This window comes from Lontra canadensis, unplaced genomic scaffold, assembly GCF_010015895.1.
Source record: "Lontra canadensis isolate GAN:19392208 unplaced genomic scaffold, GSC_riverotter_1.0 scaffold1, whole genome shotgun sequence".
NCBI lineage: Eukaryota > Metazoa > Chordata > Mammalia > Carnivora > Mustelidae > Lontra > Lontra canadensis.
In genome coordinates, this window is record NW_022630995.1 from 62,200,321 (window position 1) to 62,225,652 (window position 25,332).

General features: G+C 44.2%; 1 protein-coding gene across 1 annotated transcript in view; it reads left to right on the forward strand.

The window, feature by feature from the left end:
* Positions 1–25,332, forward strand: part of STK32B (serine/threonine kinase 32B) — a 368,267-nt gene that overhangs the window by 279,228 nt on the left and 63,707 nt on the right. The window contains exons 5-6 of the mRNA XM_032855239.1: positions 7,056–7,093; positions 23,649–23,738. Coding sequence (XP_032711130.1) covers positions 7,056–7,093; positions 23,649–23,738 — 128 coding nt within the window. The remainder of the gene's footprint in view (positions 1–7,055; positions 7,094–23,648; positions 23,739–25,332) is intronic.

Here is a 25,332-nt window from a genome sequence, read left to right on the forward strand (position 1 = left end):
TTGGTGTGGTCTTTGCCTGGTTTGGGGATCAGGGTAATGCTGGCTTCATAAAAGGAGTCTGGAAGTTTTCCTTCTGCTTCAATTTTTTGAAACAGCTTCAGGAAAATAGGTGTTATTTCTTCTTTGAAAGTTTGGTAGAATTCCCCAGGGAATCCATCAGGTCCTGGGCTCTAGGTTTTTGGGAGGTTTTTGATTACTGGTTCAATCTTGTTACTAGATCTTGGTCTATTCAGGTTGTCAATTTCTTCCTGATTCAATTTTGTGAGTTTATAGTTTTCCAGGAATGCATCCATTTCATCTAGGTTGCTTAACTTATTGGCATATAATTGTTGATAATAACTTCTGATGATTGTTTCTACTTCCTTGGTGTTAGTTGTGATCTCTCCCTTTTCATGCATAATTTTATTAATTTGAGCTTTCTCTCTTTTCTTTTGGATTAGTGTGGCCAATGGTTTATCGATCTTATTGATTCTTTCAAAAAACCAGCTTCTAGTTTCACTGATACCTTCTACTGTATCTCTAGTTTCTACCTCATTGATCTCTGCTCTAATCTTGATTATTTCCCTTCTTATGTGTGGAGTTGGTTTAATTTGTTGTTGATTCTCCAGACACATGAAAACTGTTCATCACCACTAGCCATCAGGGAGATTCAAATTAAAACCACATTGAGATACCACCTTACATCAGTTAGAATGGCCAAAATTGGCAAGACAGGAAATGACGTGTGTTGGAGAGGATATGGAGAAAGGGGAACCATCTTACACTGTTGGTGGGAATGCAAGTTGGTGCAACCACTTTGGAGAACAGTGTGGAGATTATTCAAGAAATTAAAAATAGGGACGCCTGGGTGGCTCAGTGGGTTAAAGCCTCTGCCTTCGGCTCAGGTCATGATCCCAGGGTCCTGGGATCGAGCCCCGCATCGGGCTCTCTGCTCAGCAGGGAGCCTGCTTCCTCCTCTCTCTCTGCTTGCCGCTATGCCTACCTGTGATCTCTATCTGTCAAATAAATAAATCTTAGAAAAAAAAAAGAAAAGAAATTAAAAATAGAGCTTCCCTGTGACCCTGCAATTGCACTACTGGGTATTTACCCCAAAGATACAGATGTAGTGAAAAGAAGGGTCATCTGTACCCCAATGTTCATAGCAGCAATGGCCACGGTCACCAAACTGTGGAAAGAACCAAGATGCCCTTCAACAGACGAATGGATAAGGAAGATGTGGTCCCTATACACTATGGACTATTATGCCTCCATCAGAAAGGATGAATACCCAACTTTTGTATCAACATGGACGGGACTGGAGGAGATTATGCTGAGTGAAATAAGTCAAGCAGAGAGAGTCAATTATCATATGGTTTCACTTATTTGTGGAGCATAACAAATAACATGGAGGACATAGGGAGATGGAGAGGAGAAGGGAGTTGAGGGAAATTGGAAGGGGAGGTGAACCATGAGAGACTATGGACTCTGAAAAACAGCCTGAGGGTTTTGAAGGGGTGGGGGGTGGGAGGTTGGGGGAACCAAGTGGTGGGTATTAGGGCACAGATTGCATGGAGCACTGGGTATGGTGCAAAAACAATGAATACTGTTATGCTGAAAAGAAAAAAAAAAAGATGGAAGCCGTGGCATTGAGGACCCACCCTAAACACAAGAATCCTTAACTAATTCTGTCTGCAAGGCTCTGTTTCCAAATAAAGTCACCCTCTCGAGTCCCAGGTAGACATGAATTCTCTGGGGACACTGTTCATCCCACTCCATCAGGTCATCTCTCCATAAGTCTGCCCCCCACCTCGGATTGGCTCTGACACCCTGAGCCCTGCTGTCTCAGTGGACGGCCATTTTTCTCCAGCGATACCCTTCCACCTTGGCTTGGCCTTGGGGCCACACTCGCCCCTACACTGTAGGGTCTGTGCCCCTCCAGCACATGGCACCCAGCCCATATGGCTCCCTCTCCCATGGATTCTGAGCTTCCAGAGGGTAGAGAGGATGTCCTGAGCCTCTGCAACCCCCAGCCCTCGGTTATTTGCAAAATGTTGGTGGAAAGAAAAGGAAGGGGAGGAAGACAGAGGGATGGAAAAAGGGATACAGGGAGAAGGGACAGGGAGAGTCACGAGAAGCAAGAGGAGGGAGGGGAGAAGGGAAGGGAGCAGGTGCAAAGCCCCAGGGGGCACCAGAGGAGGCTGTGGCTTCTGTCTGTGGTCCTCGCAAGCATTTTAGGGTTCATGCTTCCTAGGCCACGGCCACCTCCTCCCTGCTCCCCACACCCTAAACAAGGTCATGTCAGGCCTTAGGGGATTGCTTTAAAATAAAATAAGACAAAATCTGAGAGAGAGAGACAAAACACTAAAGACTCTCAACTCTAGGGAACAAACTGAGGGTTACTGGAGGAGAGGTGGGTGGGAGGATGGGGTAACTGGGGGATGGGCATTGAGGAGGGTAGAATTACTATTTGATAAACTCAGGAGCAAACACTTTTTGTTTCAAAGCAAGCTGTCATTAGTCTCAGAAGATTTGACATTTATGATAAATGAGTGAGTGGGGTTTGAGCACCACAAGTCTGTGGTTTTAATACAGAGCTTTGGAAAGTGTGTCCCTGTTAATCATAGTAAATTGGGGCTGAAGATGTCAGTTGAGTTTCTCGAACACTATTTTTGTGTTTTGTGGGTTTTTTACATTCATTCTTTCATCCTCCCTCATTCATGTTTCCTGTGTGTTGTCAAAAGCTCTCCCTCCTCAACCAGACTTTATTGAGGCTCTTCTGAGTTCTTTTGCAATGAGGCCTCAACTTTTGGGCTTTACTGTTCATCCTTGTGTTACCCAGGCTTAGTGAGCACCGGTGATGTTGCTTTAGCAAAAACCCCCTCCCCTCTCAGTATCTGGTCAGGTCCTCATCCCCCAGGTGATGTCCAGTGCCCCAGCCACCTTCAGCAAGAATCCTATGGGGTGGCTTTGGCCAAACCCCCCTCCCCAGATGTTTCCAGTCAGTAAGTTTGCATCCATGACCCCTACCTTCCCCTGGGCTGTAAATTCCCACTTGTCCATGTTGTATTCAGAATTGAGGCCCATTTTTCCCCTACTGAAATTGTCTGGAGTACAGTGTCTTCTCACACCTGAACTGCTGTCCCACTCTGATTTTTCTCTGACAGTGTCTACTAGTGACAGGCATCTTGCTAGGTATGTGGAGCAGAGGTGAAGAAAGCAAACCCCTACCCTGAATAAGCACAACTTGGAGCTGGAAGCCCTTTGCTCTAATGGCCATGTACAGTGGAACTTTCCAGAAACTCCCCAGCCCCTTCCCTAAAAAAAGGATCAGCAAACTTTCACCCCAAAAGACCAGATAATAAGTATTTCAGGCTCTGAGGGCCACATCAGTCTCTGTTGTACATTCTTTTTTCCCCCTTTGTTTGTGTGTGTTATTTTGTTTCCACAGCTCCTTAAAGTTATACAAGCCCTTCCTAGCTCACAGACCATTACAAAAACTGAAAGACCAGGTGCTCAAAGAGTGGACTCGTGGAAGTCTCGAAACCAGAAATTAAGAATATTCAGGAAGATTTTATCAGATGCTTTTTCTGCATCAATTGAGAGGACCATGTGGTTCTTCTCTCTTCTCTTACTGACTCGTGCTATGACATTGATTGATTTGCAAATGTTGAACCACCTTGCATCCCAGGGATAAATCCCACGTGGTCATGGTGGATAATCTTTTTAATGTACTGTTGGATCCTATTAGCTAGGATCTTGTTGAGAATCTTGGCATCCATATTCATCAGGGATTTTGGTCTGAAATTCTTTTTGATGGGGTCTTTGCCTGGTTTGGGGATCAGGGTAATGCTGGCTTCATAGAAAGGATCTGGAAGTTTTCCTTCTGTTTCTATTTTTTGAAGCCGCTTCAGGAGAATAGGTGTTATTTCTTCTTTGACTGTTTGGTGGAATTCCCCAGGGAATCCATCAGGTCCTGGGCTCTTTTTTTTTGGAAGGTTTTTAATCACTGCTTCAATCTAATTACTAGATATTGGTCTATTCATATTGTCAGTTTCTTCCTGTTTCAGGCTTGGAAGTTTATAGGTTTCCAGAAATGTATCCATTTCTTCTAGGTTGCTTAACTTATTGGCATATAGCTGTTGATAATAATTTCTGATGATTGTTTCTATTTCCTTGTTGTTAGTCATGATCTCTCCCTTTTCATTCATAATTTTATTAATTTAGGTCCTTTCTCTTTTCTTTTGGATTAATTTGGCCAGTGGTTTATCGATCTTATTGATTCTTTCAAAGAACCAGCTTCTAGTTTCATTGATATATTCTACTGTATCTCTAGTTTCTACCTCATTGATCTCTGCTCTAATCTTGATTATTTCCCTTCTTATATGTGGTACGGCTTAATTTGTTGTTGATTTTCCAGTTCTTTAAGGTATAAAGAGAGCTGGTGTATTCGGGATTTTTCCATTTTTTTGAGTGAGGCTTGGATGGCTATGTATTTCCTCCTTAGGACCACCTTTGCTATATCCCATACGTTTTGGACCAATGTGTCTTCATTCTCATTGGTTTCCATTAATTGTTTAAGTTCTTCTTTGATTTCCTAGTTGATCCAAACATTCTTGAGCAGGGGGATCTTTAGCTTCCAAGTGTTTGAATTCCTTCCAAACTTTTTCTTGTGGTTGAGTTCCAGTTTCAAAGCATTCTGGTCTGAGAATATGCAGGGAATAATCTCAGTCTTTTGGTATCGGTTGAGCCCTGATTTGTGACCCAGTATGTGGTCTATTCTCCATGAGAAAGTCCCATGGGCATTTGAGAAGAATGAATATTCTGTTGTTTTAGGGTGGAATGTTCTGTACATATATCTATGAGGTCCATCTGGTCCAATTTGTCATTCAAAGCTGTTGTTTCTTTATTGATTTTCTGCTTGGATGATCTATTACTGAGATTGGTGTGTTAAGATCTTTTACAATTAATGTATTCATATCAATATGACTCTTTATTTTGATTAATGGTTGGCTTATGTAGTTGGCTACTCCCATATTGGGGACCTAAATATTTAAATTGTTTTATCTTCTTGGTGGATAGACCCTTTAAGAATGATATAGTGTCCTTCTGTATCTCTGACTACAGTCTTTAGCTTAAAATCTAATTTATCTCATATAAGAATGGCTACCCCAACTTTCTTTTGAAGCTCATTGACATGGAAGATGGTTCTCCATCCCTTCACTTTCAGTTTGGATGTATCTTCAGGTTCCAAATGTGTCTCTTGTAGACAGCATATGGACAGGTCCTGTCTTTTTATCCAGTCTGCAACCTTGTACCATTTTATGGGAGCATTTAGGCCATTCACATTGAGAGTGATTATTGAAAGATTAGTTTTTGTTGACATCATGTTGCCTGTGAAGTCCTTGTTTCTACAGATTGTCTCTGTAAATTTCTATGATACACATAGATGGTGGGACAGAGTAGAGAGTCCAGATATGGACTTGCAACTCTATGGCAAATAATCTTCAACAAAGCAGGAAAAAACATCCAGTGGAAAAAGACAGTCTCGTCAATAAATGGTGCTGGGAAAATCGGACAGCTATGTATGGAATAATGAAGCTTGACCATTCTCTTACACCACATGCAAAGATAAAGTGAAATGGATAAAAGACCTCAACGTGAGGCAGGAATCTATCAAAATCCTAGAGGAGAACACAGGCAGTAACCTCTTCGACATCAGCCACAGCAACTTCTTTCAAGACATGTCTCCAAAGACAAAGGAAACAAAAGGGAAAATGAACTTTGGGGACTTCATCAAGATCAAAAGCTTCTGCACAGCAAAGAAAACAGCCAGCAAAACAAAGAGACAACCCACAGAATGGGAGAAGATATTTGCAAATGACACTACAGACAAAGGGCTGATATCCAAGATCTATAAAGAACTCCTCAAACTCAACACTCAAAAAACAGATAATCAAGTCAAAAAATGGGCAGAAGACATGAACAGACACTTTGTCAAAGAAGACATACAAATGGCTAATAGATACATAAAAAATGTTCATCATCATTAGCCATCAGGGAGATTCAAATCAAAACCACATTGAGATACCACCTTACACAAGTTAGAATGGCCAAAATTAATGAGACAGTAAACAACAAGTGCTGGAGAGGATGTGGGGAAAGGGGAACCCTCTTACACTGTTGGTGGCAATGCAAATTAGTGCAGCCACTTTGGAAAACAGTGTGGAGATTCCTTAAGAAATTAAAAATAGAGCTACCCTATGACCCAGCAATTGCACTATTGGCTATTTACCCCAAAGATACAGATGTAGTGAAAAGAGGGGCCATCTGTACCCCAATGTTCATAGCAGCAATGGCTACAATCACCAAACTATGGAAATAGCCAAGATGCCCTTCAATGGATGAATGGATAAAGAAGATATGGTCCACTTATACAAGGGAATATTGCACCTCCAGATAGGATGAATACCCAACTTTTGTATCAGCATGGGCGGTACTGGAGGAGATCATGCTTAGTGAAATAAGTCAAGCAGAGAAAGTCAATTATTATATGGTTTCACTTACTTATGGAGCATAAGGAATAACATGGAGGGCATTAGGAGAAGGAAAGGAAAACTGAATTGGGGGAAATCAGAGGGGGAGATGAAAGCATAAGAGACTGTGGACTCTGAGAAACAAACTGAGGGTTTTGGAAGGGAAGGGGGTGGGGGGATGGGTGACCCTGGTGGTAGGTATTAAGGAGGACATGTATTGCACGGAGCACTGGGTGTGGTGCATAAACAATGAATCTTGGAACACTGAAAAAAAATTAAATTAAAAAATTAAAATTAAATTTAAAAAATAGAAAGAATATTGAGGAAGAAAATATTCACACAGTCAACTTGCAATTGTGCAAAACAAGAAGGGAGAACACAAGCCCTCTGTTATCCTAATTACTTCCCAGCTCTCTGTCTGGGCCTCATGCTGAGGGAGAGACAGGCACTCTGATGTTGTCAGGCATTTGTCCCCAAGCATCATGTTTGTCATGTGCTCATCAATAGAAATCACATTGTCAGCCTATTTGTTTTCTCTTACAGAGACATCAAGCCAGACAACATCTTGCTGGATGAACACGGTAAGCCTGTTATGTATGCTTTACAGAAATTCTTCCAGCGGGAAGTTTGAGGCTCTGGGAGACTGAGGTCCTGGGGAGTTGGATTTGAGGGCTGACTAGAAAGCCTTTTTTGTTTAATTCTGGTGGAGAAACATCTGTGTAATTTCTGGTCTATGTCCTGCACAGTGAGTCAAGCCCAGTGTATTGGAAGATCGCATGTCCTGGTGGGAGGATGATGGGGGCAGAAGTGGGGATGAGATGTAGGGCTGGAAATTTCCCCCACCTGTGGATCTGTGGCTTCAGAAAAGTCACTTAGCTCTCTGAGCCTCAGTGTCATCTTCTGTGAAGCAAAATGGTGTCCACCTTCCAGATTATCATGGGGATCAAAGGGCCTCCTGTCTGCCTGGCAAGCCAGGAATCAGGAATCAATAACCCACGAAGCCTTCCCTCCTCCTGGCTTCTCAAGCCTTCATGTGCATATAGGCCCTGATTCAGTTGGTCTGAGGTAGGGCCAAGAATCTGCCTCTCTAATGGCCCCCAGGTGAAGCCAATGCCGATGGTCGATGGACCACACTTTGAGAAGCAAGACTCCATGCCCAATTTTGATCTCATTGGAATCTCTTGGGGGACTTGGGAAGAATCAAAAGCCATTCCCTGCCTTGCTTCAGTGAGTCTGGGCCTCTGTGTTTTGGCTCACCCCCAGGGCTGTGATGCCCATCACAGTCAGGACCATAGGTCTAGGGCACGACCCAACAGTGCACATCTCAGCTGATCTGACAGCCTATGGCGACCTTGCAGCCAACTGTCTCAGCAGCCTTGAACACTAAATTCAGTGACATTGCTGTGGGAGCCTCATCCCCAAGGGCTTTCTGGAGGATGGGATGGAGTGAACAGCTGGGGAGTTTCCTAGGGGTGCTGCTACTTATGCAGGGGTGAGTCTGCAGCCTCTTCTACACCCTCCTCTGAGCCTCCCTCCCTGACCCCAGCAGGTACAGGCTATGGCTCCTTCTAGAAGCCCCTCTAGGACACCATATGTATGCCCTGTGTATCATGGGGAATCTTTCCGCATTGTGTAAGCTCCTCGATACTGGGAGGTGGATCGGAAGTGGTGGAATTTGGGCTCAAATCTCCTGTCAGAAGATGAAACCAGCCTGGGTGCTTTGGGGCAGGGGGTTGAAATTCCTGTGCTTCAGAATGAATGGTCAGTGGTGACCTTAAGATGCCAGGGGACCTGGGTAAAGTTGAGGATGCAAATCAAGGCCCCCATTAGCATATATAGGTCAAGATCCCCAGATGTGGTGCTCAGCTGACCCCCCAACTATCCATGTGTCTTTGGGCAAGTCACTTCACCCTTCTGAGTTTGGGTCTTCACAGCAGTAAACGAGTAGGGCCTTGCAGGGATAAGACAAGACAGTGAAGGTCAGCTGCCAACATGGCATCAGGGCATAAAAGGTGTTCAGAAACAGGTGAGTGGTGGTGACAAGGGGCCCTGACTGGGTTATGCAGGATGGATAACAGGGATATCCTTAAGTCAGGGGTCTAGACTCAGGGTCCTGTCCCAACAATTGACATAGACCTTTGGGTAAAGACCTTCCAGGGCCCTGAATATCTTCCAGAAGCAAAATGAAGGTGAAAACACAATTAATAGGAATAATTCAGCCATTTCATCTACAAAGAAATGAGCCCCAGGATCATGTGACTCCTCAGTTCATGCCTGATCCTCCCAGCCCCTGGCCCCTGGGCTCCTGCAGCCACTGCACACAAGGACACAGACAGGCAGCCATCCTTGTGTTTCCTCATTCTTGAGCCCTGGATCTCCATCCATCCCTCCCCTACTCCCCTTCCACACTTATTCTTACCTCTCCATTCAGCCCCTTTCCACTTTCCTTCCAGACCTCCCCTCAACTCTCTGAAAGCCCCATCCCCCACCCTTCCCACGTGACTTTCATGGTGTCCCGATCCCACCTCTGACTTTGCAGTATCCCACATACTCCCCAAGGGTCTGTGGACCCAGCCTCCTCAATCTTATTAAGCTCCTATTTCACTGGGACGTCTCTTCTCAGTGTTAGGACACAGCACTGAAACACTATTTCATACTAAAGAGTGAATGACTCATTCACCGTCTCCATCTTTAACATTTATTGAGTGCCTTTTCAGGCAGTGCAGAAGGGAAATTTTGGAGCACAGAATTCTCCATAGAACACAAGTCTTCTCCCCCAAGAGACTGTGGCCATGGTCCTCCTTTTCCTGATTTATCTCAGGAGCCATTCATCTGCTTTTTTCTTTCTTAATCATTTTTGCCTTTTTTACTGTGGGCTCTTTTGAGGTGTGTTTAACAAATAAAAAAAATGTATATTCTAGGTTGCACAATGTGATATTTTAAAGGCGTACACATAATGATTTAATGTATGTATGTATATATTTTGAAATGATTACCTCAATCACATTAATTAGCTATCCACCACCTCACACAGGTACCTTTTCACATTGCGTATGGTGAGAACACTTAAGATTTACCTTCTCGGCAAGTTTCAAAAATGTAATACAGCATTACTAACTATAGTCTCCATGAAAAACATCAGATCCCCTTGACCTTTTGTTAATTGCATTACAAAAAAGTACAGAACAGATGCTACATGTTGCTATTTAAAGAGGGTTGTTGTTTTTTTTTTAAGATTTTATGTATTTATTTGAGAGAGAGAATGAAAGAGAAAGATCACGGGGGGGGGGCAGGTGTTGCAGGGGGGCAGAGGGAGAAGCAGACTCCCCACTGAGCAGGGAGCCCAATGTGGGCCTTGATCCCAGAACCCTGAGATCATGACCTGAGCTGCAGGCAGATGCTTAACCCACTGAGCCACCCAGGTGCCCTGCTATTTAAAGAGTTTAATCATGGATCTCATTGACTATATTCTCTGAGAGCAAGTTTGTTGGCTGTGTTTATAATGAAATATAAACATAGTTAAATAAATGCATTAATATCTTAGTAATAACATTCCAGTTCTGCTGTTTACACAAAATCCAATGCTCTCTGATAAGCTTTTCTGCTCCCCCTGCGTCTGCTGTCCTTTCTGATCTTTCAGACTGCATTTTGTCTTCTCGAACAGGCACTATAATTCTCTTCCAAGCTGTGGGGTATTCTTGGCCAGCAGCTAAAGCAGAGAGAGACCATACCTGGAGTAAAATGAAGTTGAAGGAAGAAATACTGTCTTAGGGAAGCATGGGGAAGGGGGTTGAGTATAGGTTAGGGCTGAGGGCACACAGCTCAAGAAGATGGGGATTTAAAGCTGCAAAGGGAAGGGGTAGGGTTACCTCCTTTTTCTATTGGGACAATAAGGCTTCCATAATGAATAACCATATGACTTTAATGCATAAGCAGGGACCTCTAGTACACTCACATATCTATGGGTTAAGCTTTTGGTAGGCAATTTTTGCTCCTAAGACTGAGGTCAGGAGGGGTCAGCTGTGCAGCTCTGGTGGTGTTGGCTGTGCTCACGTCTGAGGGTTGCCTGCTTCCGGCTGGTACATGCTTGGCCTTGGCTGGGCAGCTCAGCCCTGCTCCTCGTGGCTTATTTTGCAGGTGGCCAGGCCCGTATGGCCTCACAAGGCCACAACAGCAACAGAAGCATAGAAAGCCCAGCCCCTCAAGCCTATGTCACATTTGCTCTCATCCTAGAGGGCAAAGCAAGTCATGAGCTGACCTAGAGTGGGGTTGGGGGGACAGCACGGTAACCCAGCTAGATGTCTGAGACCAAGCAGGGAGAGAGGGGGAGAGCTGCAGCAGTTAACACATCTGGAAGAGACAAGTGGAAATGGAAGAGTTTCCTGCACAGATGGGCCCGTAGGTCTTTTCCATCTGGGGAGCTCCACTCCTGCAAAGATGAACAAAGAGTCAAGAGTCGGAAAAGCCTGCATTTCTGGCCTGGGTGTCCCTAAGGGCCCTTGTTCGAGGTACACTGATGCTGTAGCCCTTGACCTCTGAATTTCGGGAAACTGATCCTTTGATTTTTGCAGACCACCCATTGTGCCAGGGGACCCGAAGGACAGGGTCGAGGGTGGCTGTTATCATGTCACCTGGGAACTGTAAAAGGTACTGGGGCAGAGCCTCACCCACAGAAGTGATTTCTTTTGCAGGAGAGAGTGCTGGGTGGGGGAGTTTTTAAGGTCTGTGGTGGTTCTAAGGTGTAGCCAGGGCTGAGGGAGGGACAGAGAGCAAACCCACAGGGTCAGTGCTGGGACAGGGCAGGGATGGGATTGGGTAAAAATAGAAGGACCAGGCAGGGGGCCTTCCTGGGTCCTGCAGTGTGAGTGGGGTCAACAGAACATTTGGGGGCACATGAGAGCAGGAGGCCATGAAGAGCCTGCCCAGTTTAGACTTTTCACAGCTGGCTGTGAAATGCGTAACTCGCTTGGGCATCAATAACCTGACCTGAATCTTAAAAAACAGGCAACACAGCAGCTGCCCCAGCAGAGGGAATTCGTTTTCTCATTGTATTAACCATGTCCGTTTTTCCTGAATTCTGATGCCTGACTTCTTCACATCAGGGCCACAATCCACCTTCCCCAGTCACCCTAAGTCCAGGCACTAGACAACTAGGGACAGCCCCTGTGCCCCAGAGCCCTTAAAATTATTCCTATCAGTCAGTGCTAAACCTGCTTGCCCTGCTTCACCCATTCCTTCCCACAGAAACCAATAGAAAGACCCCTGATCCCACAGTTCCCCATGTGGGCCCCCATGGCATGGCATGCCCACTTCTCTTGGGAATGATGAGAAACGAACTATCTTTTCTTTTCTATCTTTTCTATCTTCTTATCTATCTTTTCTATCTTTCTATCTTCCTTCCTTCCTTCTTTCTTTCTTTCTTTAGATTTTATTCATTTATTTGTCAGAGAGAGCGTACGCCCAAGCAGGGGGAGCAGCAGGCAGAGGGAGAAGCAGGCTCCCCACTAAGCAAGGAGCCTGATGTGGGACTTGATCCCAGGACCCTGGGATCATGACCTGAGCCAAAGGCAAACTATCTTTTCAATGGCAGTCATCTCCTGATCTGTTGGCCTTACTCTTCCTCGAATTTCCTATTAATTGATATGTTTTAGAGCACTCCATAACTGGACTTGCTTCAAAGAAGTGATCCTTCGTCGCTAACATATTTGTGGGTAAATGTGATGACTCTTCCCCAAAACGTCAATGGCCAGCGATACCAACACTCCCTTGTCCCCTTGTCCAAACTTTTTTTTTTTTTTTCAAACATAATACAGGCTGTTTCCATCATGCCTGGAGGGAGCAACAGGACCCTCGGACATTAACAGAGTGGACATGTGTTGTTTCTGATGTCTCAGATGTAGGGATTGGAGCAGCTGAGAAGGAAGTGGGGGACAGCCACCCAGGCATATCGGGGGGGGGCAGGGCTGTTTCTAAGCCTGAAGAACCAACAGCAGTGTCATTATTTAGAGGGGGTTCCGAGAGTTTAAGAACAGAGTGCAGGAGTGAGGTTTAATTTCTGGGTGCCCTTGGGAGGTTTATAATTGCAGTTCTTTTCAGAAGGCTGCAGGGAAGAGAAGTTTCTGCTGCAGCAAAATGCCAGGGATGGGGGTGGGGAGTCGGGGGTAGTGGGGATCTTAAATCCCTAATGACCCAAGTCTGGGAGTCCCTAACTCCAAGAAATAGCCCCCATCTCAGTTTCCCAGGGCTGCTGTAACAAGTCCCACAGGTTGTTGAGAGGCTCAAACAACAGAAATGTATTGTCTCATCTTGTTGGAGGCTGAAAATCTGAGGTCAGGGTGTTGGTGGGCAGAACCACGACCCCTCAGAGATGCCAGGGGTGGGTCTGTTCCAGTCCTCTCTTCTAGCTTAGGGCAGTCCCTCGGCAGGGGCAGGATAATTCCAGACTCCACATAGTGTTTCCCCAGGTGCATGTCTGTGTTTAAAAGTCCCCTTTACATAAGAACACCAGTCTTACTGGTTTAGGGGCCCACCGCACCTAGTAGGAGCTCATCTTAACCAATTACAGCTGCAGTGACCCTACCCATTTGAAGTCACATTCTGAGGTCATGGGACCTCTGAGGTCATAGGATTTCAACATATGAATGGGACAGGGAGGCAGGGAACACAGTTCAGCCCATCAGAGCCCCGTCTTCCCCATATGGGATTTTAACAAATAAAAAATAAAACAAGGAGGTGGCAGATAAGGGCCAACATATCACCTTCATTGCTGATAAAAGCTTGCATTTGTGTGAGTCAAAAGGGGCTTCCTGCTCCAAGACCCCAGAGAGAGAAGGATTCACCTCCTACATCCAACCCAAGCTGCTCATATATGACCAAGAGCTCAGAAGACCAGATAAGACCGAGAGCTTGGAAGACCAGATAAGACCAAGATCTTGGAAGACCAGGGGTCCCATGCCTGCCCAGGCAGAGCTCAACTCTGTAAGGCTAGTTTGTGTATCCCAAAATGACCCTTCACATAATCTCTCCTCCTCCCTTGGGGGAGTGAGAAAGGGGTGGAGAAGGGCTAAGAGTCTACGGAGGTGAAATGCTTCCTTGTGAAATTGTGAGTCTCTATGTCTCTGCTGACACTGGGTCCAAATTCCTGCTCTGCCTGAAAATGATCATCTTAATCACTTTTTGTTTCCAGAACAGTGTTTGATACCAGGCTGGAGGCACAGGGAGCCTGGCCCCTGGCTTCAGCATGCACGTTTGTATGGAGGAGAGGCTTACATCCTGGACTGACCATGAGGGTGAGCTGTAGGGAAAGCAGTGACCTGGTCTCCCCCCAGGCTGAAGTGGAGGCAGCTCCACGTCCCTCATGTGCATAGCAGTCTGGGCTGCAGGGCCCTCAAGAGAAAGCAGCTTGATGACGAAGGGAGGTGGTGGGACTTAAGGTCAAACCTGCCTGGGGCTTGGATTCTGGCTCAGGGACCTTGGGTTGGATAGTCACTTCCTAGCTGTTCACACCAGTGACGAGGCCACCTTGACAAATGTCCAGCCTCAGCAAAGACCCCCACTGACCCAGCTTGTCCATCCTTTGGCTCAGTCCCAAATAGGCAGACTCTGCTTTCCTTCCACCCTGCAAACCTCTCCTGAGTGTACGTTGTTGGCAGACCATAAATCTCATCGAGAACCATAGTTGCAAGAGAGCCAGGAAATGCTCTCCCTCCCCCATTCTGGCCTTGTGACACAGGAAGTAGCAAAGAGAGGAGTGGAACGCAGTGAACATAGCACAGTGTATAAGCTTGTTGAATCACTGTGTTATACACCTGAAAAAAATGTAACATTGTATGTTAATGATAAGGAAGGAAGGGAGGAAGAAGGGCTAGAAAGGGAAAGAGAAGAAAGAGGAAAGAAAGACAGACAGGAAAGAAGTAGGAGGGAGGGAGGAAAGGAAGGAAGGAATAAAGAGAGAGAGAACAAGAGAGAGAAAAGAAAGAGAGTCAAGGATGCTAAGTGTCAGGAGATCATCTCCAGCCTGGTCCTACAGAGTTGTTCAGAGCAGATCACAGCTGGGAGAGCGCTTTGAAAACCTACAAATGGTATTCATTGTGATTAATCCATGCAATTGCATAAAATTACATGTGCAACACGGAGTGTGGAAGGAGAGGGGACTGGTCAGGCAGCCTTGGCCATAAGGCAGGGACTAATTTGTTGTCCTCCGATGTCCATGAAGATCATTGGGAGGGGAGAGTGCCCAGGGAGTGTGATCCCGAATGGAAGATCAGGGCCAGTGTGACATCATGACGTCTCAGAAGCACAGTAATTATCAGCGGGAGCCTGGAGCCTGCTGTGGGTCTGTCTCATCAACCCTGATTTCTTCCCCAGGGGGCTTCCAGCTGCTTCTCTTGGGCAGCACCACTCTGACCTCCGCTTAGGAATGACGTAGTCCCTGTAAACCAGAGAAGGTGGGGACAGAGGGTCACAAGAGACTTTACGTCAAATTCAAGTCTAATGAAAGGGAAACCCCCAGGGAATAATGTGGGAGGTGAATTCCTCTTGTAGACTGCCTTCCATCCGCACCCCCGGTCTAGTGCCCCCTAGTGGTACTACCCCAGCACCTACTCCCAGGAGTTCACGGAGAGGCATGTGGCATTCAGAGGACAGATCCAGAGAGAATTCGATTTGCTCTAGTACTCTGAGCAAACCCCTTCTTCTCCCAGGTGTGGGCTTGTAGGTCTCAATGAGATGAGAGCACTTGCCTTCACACCTCTCAGGGGGACTTCATTACAGGAACTGAGAGGGGAGAAAGGAAGGCAAAGAGCACAGAGGACAGGAAATTGGTATTTCTGCAATGTAGCTGTGGAGGAAGAAAATGAAAATGCAGCAAAATTCAAGAAGGCTTTGGTGCCTTCTCTAGGAACGTGTCCAGGAGGTGCCAGAGCCAGCCTATGAAGCGGTAGTCACTGGTGCCACTGAGGTGACTGGGTGGTGGCAAGGCAGTTATAGCCCCAAGGAGGGACTGTGGATGGGTCTTCAGCACCCTGTAATTCCCACCATCCCCACCCCCTTAGTCCATGACACAGATCCCTGGCATTGTGGTTTCAAGCCCTTCCTTCCCCTAATACCTCAGACAGGACCCGCTCCATAAATAGTCCCTGCATGAAGAAATAGGCTAGAGTCCTTGAAAGTCACGTGGCTGTTAAGTATTTTTATTCTCAGAGAATAGCCCCAGTTACAATTCCTCATAGTGCCAATGCTGCCATGAGCACCTGTGAGCACAAAACTCATGGAGAGGGTGGCTAGTCCCACCCTCTGAGTTCAGGTGGAGAAGGTGACATTGCTGAAGTCTTCACAGTCAAAAGTTTATATGGAATGTCATCAACTCCTGTAAATATTGTGATGGCTCTAAGCAGTAGGGAATGAAGAAAGGTGACAGGATTTGCTCACCATATCTCTTTCATTCAGTCTCTTATTTGGTCAATCAGTCACTCAACAAACATTGATGAATACTTTTCCCAGGCCAGGCCATTGCTAAGGTACTGGAGACAGAAATGAGCAAGGCAAGATTCCCAGCTTCAAGGAGACAGACAAGGTGACCGATACAATATGGTGGATGCTAAGATGGGAATGACATTGGAAAAGAGTGGAGGGCCCAGGGAAGAGGCCTAAATCAGTCTGCTATGGCTGGAATGCTTGTGTGCCCCCCTTTAGAATTCCCATGTTGAAGACTTAACCCCCCATGTGATGATACTTGGAGCTAGAGCCTTTGGGAGGTAACTGGGTTTGGATGAAGTCATGGGGTTGGAGCCTCCACGATGGGATTGATGCCCTTAGAAAAGGAGGAAAAGGACAGAGCCCTCTCTCCACCATGTGAGGATGTAGCAAGAAACCTGCCATACAAACCTCAGGAAGAGGGCTGTCACCAAGAATCCATCCATGCTGGCACCCAGACCTCAGATTCCCAGCCTCCGGGACTGTGGGAAATAAATGTTTTATGTTTAAGCCCGCCGCCCCAGCTATGGTATCCTGTTATAGCAACCTGAGCCAACTAAGACAACAGTCAGATACCTCCCCTGTGGTAGTGAGTTTCCTGTTGGTAGAGGTATGCAAGCAAAGAATAGATGCACATCCACCAATACTATAACTCTAGAGCCAGGTTTTGAAGAATGAATGGAAGTCTACTAGGCAGAGGAGAGAGATGAGAATTCCAAGTACTGCCAAAGGATTGGAGGTGAGATGAGTTTCCATGCATTCAGAGAAAGGAGAGAAGCATGTCTGGGGTATACCAGGGTTGGCACTATGATTACTGATTATTGATACCAATAGTAAAACTTGAACTAACAGGTCTCACACAACATCCAGAGCTCCTTCTCTTGCTGTGTTTTGAATGTTTTCAACCTGTGGAAACCAAATAGCCTAAAACTCAGTTCATATTTGCAAATTTTATAGTAAATTTCCATTCTCCTGAGAAGGAACCCGTAGGAAGCTTTGTATGGCACTAATTTTCGCGTTCCCACATCTTCACTCAATTGTTAAAGGAAGCTCACTGGGAGGTTACAGCTCATCAATTAGCACAGTTCACAGAAACCAGAAGTGGAACTTGCTGTCTGTCACACCTGCTGGGCATGAATTCCTAGGGAAGCCCCAGCAGGTCTGCTTCAGAGCAGTCCATCAGAGCCCTCACCTCCCTGAGGACAAGGACAGGGCTGTCCGCTCAGCTCTGCAGGGGACAGCACAGGGACGGGGAAGGACCGTTCACACTGGGATGAGGCTGAAGACACAATGCAGCTTCTCTGCAGATCCACTATGTGACCATGAGCAGCAGCCTGGTCTTTGCAACTTGAAGTTACTCTCATGTAACAATGCAGGTGACCCAACCCTCCTGATAAGAGTACTATGAGTACTATGAGATTTGGCACAATTCTATACATAATAGTGGCCAAAACTAGACAGGGGGCTGAGTTTCTTCTCCCTGTTTGTCAGCCTCCCCACTTTGGCCTTTGGCCCTATTCCATTCACAGCAGTCAAAGGGATATTCAGATGGCCCTGGGGCCTGGCACGTCTGCCCCTCCATTCTCTGTCCGAGCTCCCACTTTCTCTCTCTGGCCTCCTTGCAGTCCCCTCCCATGGCCTATGTGCTGGCATAAGCACAGTCCTCCCTGGTGGTCTAATGGCCTTCTCCACCCCATCCCCCCACCCATCTTACAGTCTTGTTCAAACGTCACCATCAGAATCCCTGACTGCTCTGTTTAACACTTACAACTACCTCATTATATACTTATTAATATACTACAGATGAGGAACTGGAAGTTTACAGAGTAAAATAACCTGTCCAAATCTCATAGTAAGTGGCTATATCAACCACAATGCCAGTGTTTTTCAGCTTCTATAGCTGAAGTTCAGTAGATGCAGCTTCAGGCAGGGTTTGATCAGGCTCTAGCACCATTTTCCTTCTATGCTTGCAGCTCTACCTTCTCTGTGGCTAGGCTTCAGCTTTAGACTGTCTTTCTTTACATTAATGAATAACTTTCAGAGTTCTGGGCTCATATTCCCACTTCACACTGGCCAAAGACAGAATATTACTTTAGGTACGTCCTGGAAAAAAAAAAAAAAAAAAAGAAAAGTCTTTATTTCTTGAACCCTCTGGAAAATCATCTCCCTAATATTCATTGGGACCAGTTAGGTCATATGCTTAACCCTGAGTCAAATGCCAGAACAGAGGGGTAAGATTAGCTTGATTGTTTCCAGATGAAGCCACATGCCCCACTCTCAAAGCCAGCTGTACAGGGACGAGTAATTGCTAAGACAGGAGATATGAGTGACCACAAACAGCTTATGTCCACCAAAGCAGCACACCATTTGTTCTTGGGCAGTACTACTCCCCATCTGTGTTTTTAACCACTCTGCTCTGAGCCCCCTAACAAGGGAAAGAGAACCATCAATGTGCAGATAACATGCTTCTATGCCTACAAACACCGAAAGGATCCACTAAAAAGCTAGCAAAATTAATAAGGGGTTGTACAAATTAAGACAATGTACATTGTCTTTGTACATTTATATTAAATATAAATCAATGTACAAATTAAGACACATAATAATTAAGACGAACTGGTCTTCAAAGACTAAAAAGTAAAAATAAAGTCCAATCTCTTCCCCGTGGATGTTCAGAAGGGTCCATGCTCCTTCTATCTTATTCCTCAACTGTGTGGCAGAAAGCGTTCTGCCAAACCCACAGAAGAGGCAACAGAATGGAAGGAAGCAGGGAATGAGAATTCTTTTAAAGGAAATATCCTGGACGGTGCAAATATCAGCCTGCTCACATCTCATTGGTCAGACTTGGTCATGTGACCACAGCCGGCTGCAGTCCGGGAGGAAGAGAAGTGGACTCTTTAGCAGGGTACCCCTGAACCCAGCTCCAGATTCTATTGCTGTCTGAGAAAGGGAAATGGGGTTTTGAGAGATAATAAATAGCTTTTGCTCTGAAAGATTGATAGAGTAGCCAAATAAGAGATAAATAAGCATAACTCAGTAGCTTTTTATTATACTAAAAATAGTTAGGTAGAAAAAGAAATGGAAAATACTGTCATTTGAAAGAGTGACCAAAACTATGTAATATCTAGGAGTAAATGTTCCCCCAAATTTACAAGGCCTAAATGAAAGGAACACTAAACGTATTTTGAAGGAATCAAGTAAGATCTGAATGAAAAGCCAGGCATTACACTGGATGGAAAAATTACATGTCCATGCTTCTCAAATCAATGCATAAGTTAATGTAATCCCCACCAAAATCTTAATGGAGGTATTTCCTAGAACTGGACACAACTCCTTTCAGAAGAATAAATGTCTGAGAGTGAAGGTGAACCACACCTATCAAATATTATGATATCTTGACAAACAGGGGTCTCATGAGAAGTTATTGGGAAAGACTAAATACTGTTGAGATAATTGGCTATCCATTTGGAAGAAATAAAATTAGAATGCTATATTATATTATAACAAAAATATATTCTATTTTTATATGGAAGATTTAAATATAAAAGATAAATAAGTATTATAAGAAAATATACAAGAATATATAAGATCTTGGCGGTGGAATAGGGTTCTGGAAAATTATGAGGAAAATAGATTATAAACTTAACATTACCATTTAAGTTTTTAAGACTTTTGTATGATAAGAGATACTGTAAACAGAGTCCAAAGACAAACAATAAGCTAGAAGGAGATATTTGCAATAGACAGAGCAAAGTGTAAATATATCTCATAGACAAAGCTCTGATTGAAAATTGATCAAGATTCTAGACAGTTGCCTGGGAGAGTTGGGTCTCATCATGTGGAAAATGTGCAGCCTTATCTGCAGTGAGATAATCATTCCTCACTGTGCGATTCTCAACAAGTGAAATCATTGATTACAGTGCTAGTAACAATTTGGAGAAATATCCGCTCTCATATCCTGTTTACCATAAATTGGGCACCTGGGTGGCTCAGCTGGTTAAGTGTCTGCCTTAGGTTCAGGTCATGATCCCAGGGTGCTGGGATCAAGCTCTTCATGGGGCTTGCTCAGCAGGGTGTCTGCTTATCACTCTGCCTCTGCCTGCCACTCCCCCTGCTTGTGCTCTCTCTCTCTCTTGCTCTCTCTCTCTAATAAATAAAATCTTTTTTTTTAAATAAAAAAAATAGTAATAAAGTACCATAAATTATAACTCTTTGGAACATAGTATGCAAACCCTCTGACTCTGCAATCCCACTTCTGGGATTTATTCAGTTAAAATGGAAGTACCAATATGTAGCAATGTGCTCAAGAATGCTATCCCTGATCCAATAACAAGACAAACACATAGGCAAACAAAACTGGAAACAACCTGAATGCCAAATAGGATCATTGTTGAATAAAATGTGATATAACTATACTATGGAATACTTTGTAGCTATGGAGCCACAGTTTCTTATTTGAGACTCTAATTTCTTAGATTTAAAAACTTTTTTTTAAAGATTTTATTTATTTATTTGGCAGACAGAGATCACAAGTAGGCAGAGAGGCAGGCAGCAAGAGAGGAGGGGAGGCAGGCTCCCCACTGAGCAGAGAGCCCGATGCGGGGCTTGATCCCAGGACCCTGGGATCATGACCTGAGCCAAAGGCAGAGGCTTTAACCCACTGAGCCACCCAGGTGCCCCTAAAAACATTTGTTTTTAATTTTATTTTGTCAGTGTTCCAAGATTCATTGTTTTTGCACTACACCCAGTGCTCCATGCAATATGTGCCCTCCTTAATACCCACTCCCAGGCTCCCCTACCCCCCCACCCTTATATTAAATAATATATGTCTTAGTAAAATGAAAATAATATGTCTAATAGATACTAATATTTAAAAACAACATATATTATATGTTATGTAATACTTCCATAGAGGTTAGATGAATCACCCAGGGGGTCTACCCTATAATCAAATATATTAATATTTTTCTATCAAAACATGAATATTCCCCCTAACTGGAATAAATGGACCAATAAAGAGAAGTTATAGGTCAAGTTTTATCACCAAATAATTGGATTCCTTTAGCATGGAGGACAAAGGATTATGGTTCCTATAGATAGACCAATGTATAGTGATGTGGAAAAATGTCATGATACATGGCTAAATGCAAAAGTAACTTCTGGAACAACCCATAGAGGATGATCTCATTATTGGAAGGACAAACCGCACGCCAACACATGTAGGCATAAGTAAGGGGAGAAACGACAGAGAACCAAGTTACTTAGGCATGTTATGAATGGGGGTTGGGGAACCATCAAGGGTTGAAAGGAGTGACCCAAATACACATTTGTAGTCTTTGACTTATTATAATCAGCTGGCATTACTTTGGTAATGCAAATACTAATTTTTTTTAAAGACAGGGAGAAATGAAGGAAAACCAAATAAAAGCCGTATTGGAGGGTTTCAGGATCCTCTCAGTATGATGGCTGTGCTTGAGAGCATACAGGTGTGGGTGTAGAGGTGACTGAGACCCTCCCTTGCCTCATAGTCAACAACAGGACTGAGGATTTGTTTGTTAGTATTAGAAGTGGGGACTGGGAGGGTGTCAGGGGCAGACTGGCGCTGGCTGGAGACGATGGGATCTGAGCCACACCTTGGCAGGATAACAGTGCTAGGAGCAAATACTTCAAAGAAGCTTCCCTACTTCTTGTATGCCAGTCGCTCTAACCATTTTATGTATATTAATTCTTGGTTCCTCCAAAACGCTATCTCAGGTGGGTACTTTGTTAACCTCACCCCCACTTTACATATGAAGAAAATAAGTTATTTGCCCAAGAGCAGACAGCTAACCCAACAAAGCTGAGACCCAAACCACGTCAGTGTGGCTCAGAGTCTCTGCCCCCAATTGCTGTGCCACACAGCCTCTTGGGGTAGGGCTGTGTATGGATGCTAGTTCTGGCTCCGGAGGCTGCAGCAGGTGTGTCTGCTCTAGGGATGCTCCCTGGGTGGACACACTCTTCATCAGGCCAGAAAGGTTCCCAGCAAGGGTCTGGCTAGATGACTTGGGCTTCACCCATAAGCACCCGAAAGGGATCACAGATCATCACTAACTGAGTACCTCATGACTGCCTCCCACCCAGGGGCTCTGGACAGAGTGCCTGGCAGAAGCTTGCCCACATGTCAATGCTGGCATCTGAGCCTGAGATTTGGATTTATGTGAGACTGCTGGTGCTTTTGCTGTCCACTGTGGCTAGTCCTGTCGGGCGTGCCTCTCCTGTGGGCCTCACTGCACCTGCTCTAGCAGGTGTCTGTCCATCTCATGGAGGTGCCCTCCAGGCCCTCCCAATGTCAGTTTTGTGTATGCAAGCCACCTGTATATTTAAGTCCCAACCTCTCAAACACAGCTTTCAGAGGTGAAAATCCAACCATTTCCCCATGATGTGAGGACAAAGAGGGAAAGTGATTGTATTTATAGCTAGTTTTCAAGGGTCTCAGGGTTGGATTCTTTTAAGTACCAAGTTCCCCAGAAGGCTAGTACCAACTGTCAGGATGTTCCTTCCTCCCTCCCTCCCACCTGTCTTCCTTCCCTGCTTTTCTTTATCTCTTGTCTCCTTCCTTCTCTGTCCCTCTTACTTCCTTTTCAGGTTTCTTGAACACTTATGTGCAGGGGCACCTAGCCTATCCATGTCCCATCTGTTGCCATTACTTTAAGCTGGATGGAAGGTGGTCTCAATCCCCAGTCCCCTGCTCCCAGGATGTACAGAACTAAGACCCCCCACTGACTATAGCAGAAAAATAGTGGAACAAGAGTGTCCTCTGGGCATGAAAATTTCCTCTCCACTCTTCTTCCCCCAACCATAGCCACTCAGCTTCCTCAGCAAGGGAGTATGGACCCACCCCTCTCATCTCTCTACCATGAACTTTTACTCTCTGAGCCACTGCCTCCAAAATTTAATCCATAAAATTTTTTTACCATGCCCTCAGTATTTTTGTCCACTTATAAGTAATATGCATGTGCCATCAAAAAATTCACTTTCTAAAACTTGCACATAACGTAGACTTTTTTAGTGTAGGTGTGTTTGCGTATATATATTCAAGTTCTACTCTCTAAGCAAATTTCAGTTATCCAATATAATGCTGTCAACTGTGTCTCCATGTTATACATTAAATCCTCAAACCTTATTCAGTTTGTACCCCTAACCAAACTCTCCTTATTCCTCCCACCCCTCAGCCTGTGGCAAGCACTTTCCTAATCTGCTTTTATGAGCTTTTTTTAAGATTCCATATATAAGTGATACATGCACTATCTACATTTCTCCTTCTGGCTTATTTCACTTAGCATGATATTCTCAAGGTCCATCCATGTTGTCAAAAAGTGGCAGGAGGTCCTTCTCTCTTGTGGCTGAATAAAATTCCATTGTATATACAGACCACATCTTCTTTATCCATTCATCTACTGATGGACACTTAGGCTGTCCTAGGTTTGTCCTAAGTTTGGCTACTATGAATGATGCTGCCAAAACTAGACATTTTCGAAGTATTAGATAAAATACTCTTATAAGTAGAGGTTCTCCAACATTCTTCTTGCACCTACCATAGAGCCCACAGCTTTAAATCAACAAGGAGCGAGCCCAGCTGTCTGCAGCTCTTGCTAACTGGGGTTTCTGTTTCTCTATCTCTAGGACATGTTCACATCACAGACTTCAACATAGCGACGATCGTGAAAGGAGCAGAAAAGGCTTCCTCCATGGCCGGGACCAAGCCCTACATGGGTGAGTGTTCCAGGCCCCTTTGAGGAGCCAGAGACCCAGTGCCTGACCTCAGCATTCCAGTCCTTCTCCCTCACACCAGGACCTGGCTTTCCTCAGTACGTGCTGGGCTTTCTCACACTTTATCCTTGCTGTCCTGTCTGCCAGAAAGACCTTCTTCTCCCGTGATTTCCAGAGAACTCCTACACAGCCAGAAGTCCTTGCTTCAGGCTTGGGGAAAAACACACAAAAACAGACAAAAAACTATATTTTCTTTTTTAATAATGTCCAGTAGTGCAGCCAGAATATAACTTTGTTGCTTGTCATTTGGGGCCTATATTCCTAGGAACACAGTGCCTTTCCAATGTGTATTTTCAAGTTGGATTTTCTGTGGAACCTTTGATGGAAGTATCATTTTTTTTCCTACTTTCTTTTTTTTCTTTTTAAAAAATCTTTAATTTTTTTTAGTATTTATTTATTTTAATTTAATTTTACTTTTTCAGTGTTTCAAGATTCATTGTTTATGCACCACACCCAGTGCTCCATGCAATATGGGAAGTATCATTTTTAGAAACATTTCATTCCTGTACTTTGGTTTTCTCTAAGGACAACTATTATCTGAATGTGGAGTCTTTACAAATTTTCAGTATTTGTTATTTTCAAATCTTTTGCATCTCTTTCTTTATCTTTTTAAAATATTTCCCATTTTTCTCTTCCTTCTTTTAAAGATTACCTGTTATGTTTATTTGCTTTGTATGCTTTCTAGTGAAATATTTATTACTAAAATAATTTCCCCTCTGATTTTTTCCCTGAGTTTTCTTGCCTGATTTTTTAGTTTCTCAATTCCACTTTGTGCTGTTCTTTCATGTCTTATATAGTTTTTTTAATGTCTATATTAATTATTGATTACTATATAATCAATACAGTAAGTCAAAACCTAGTGGCTTATGCCATCTTCACAGATGGGAAGAATTGACATTGTTCAAATGTCTGTACTACCCAAAGCAATCCACAGATTCAGTGCAATCCCTATCAAAATACTAGTAACATTTTTCATAGTAAAAGAAATAATTCTACAGTTTGCATAGAATCACAAAAGACTCCTGAATAACCAAAGCAATCTTGGAAAAGAAGAAGAAAACTGGAGATACCACATTTCCAGATTTCAAGATTTAATTCAAAACTGTAGTGATCAAAAGCATATGGGATGGCACAAAAACAGACACATAGATCAGTGGGAAAGAATAGAGAACCTGAAAATAAACCCATGCATATATGATCAATTCATCTATGACAAAGGAGGCAAGAATATGTAATGGGAAAATGTTAGTCTCATCAACAAATGGTGCTGGGAAAACTGTATAGCCACATGCAAAAGAATGAAAAGGAACACTTTCTTACAGAATACACAGAAATAAACTCAAAATGGATTAAGACCCTAAATGTGCGACCTAAAAACGATAGAAACCCTGAAAGAGAGCACAGGCAGAGAGATATTGGCTGTAGCAACATTTTTTCTAGATCTGTCTCCTCTGGCAAGGGAAACAAAGGCTAAATTAAACTACCGGAAATACATCAAAATAAAAAGCTGCTGCACAGTGAAGAAAACAATGAACAA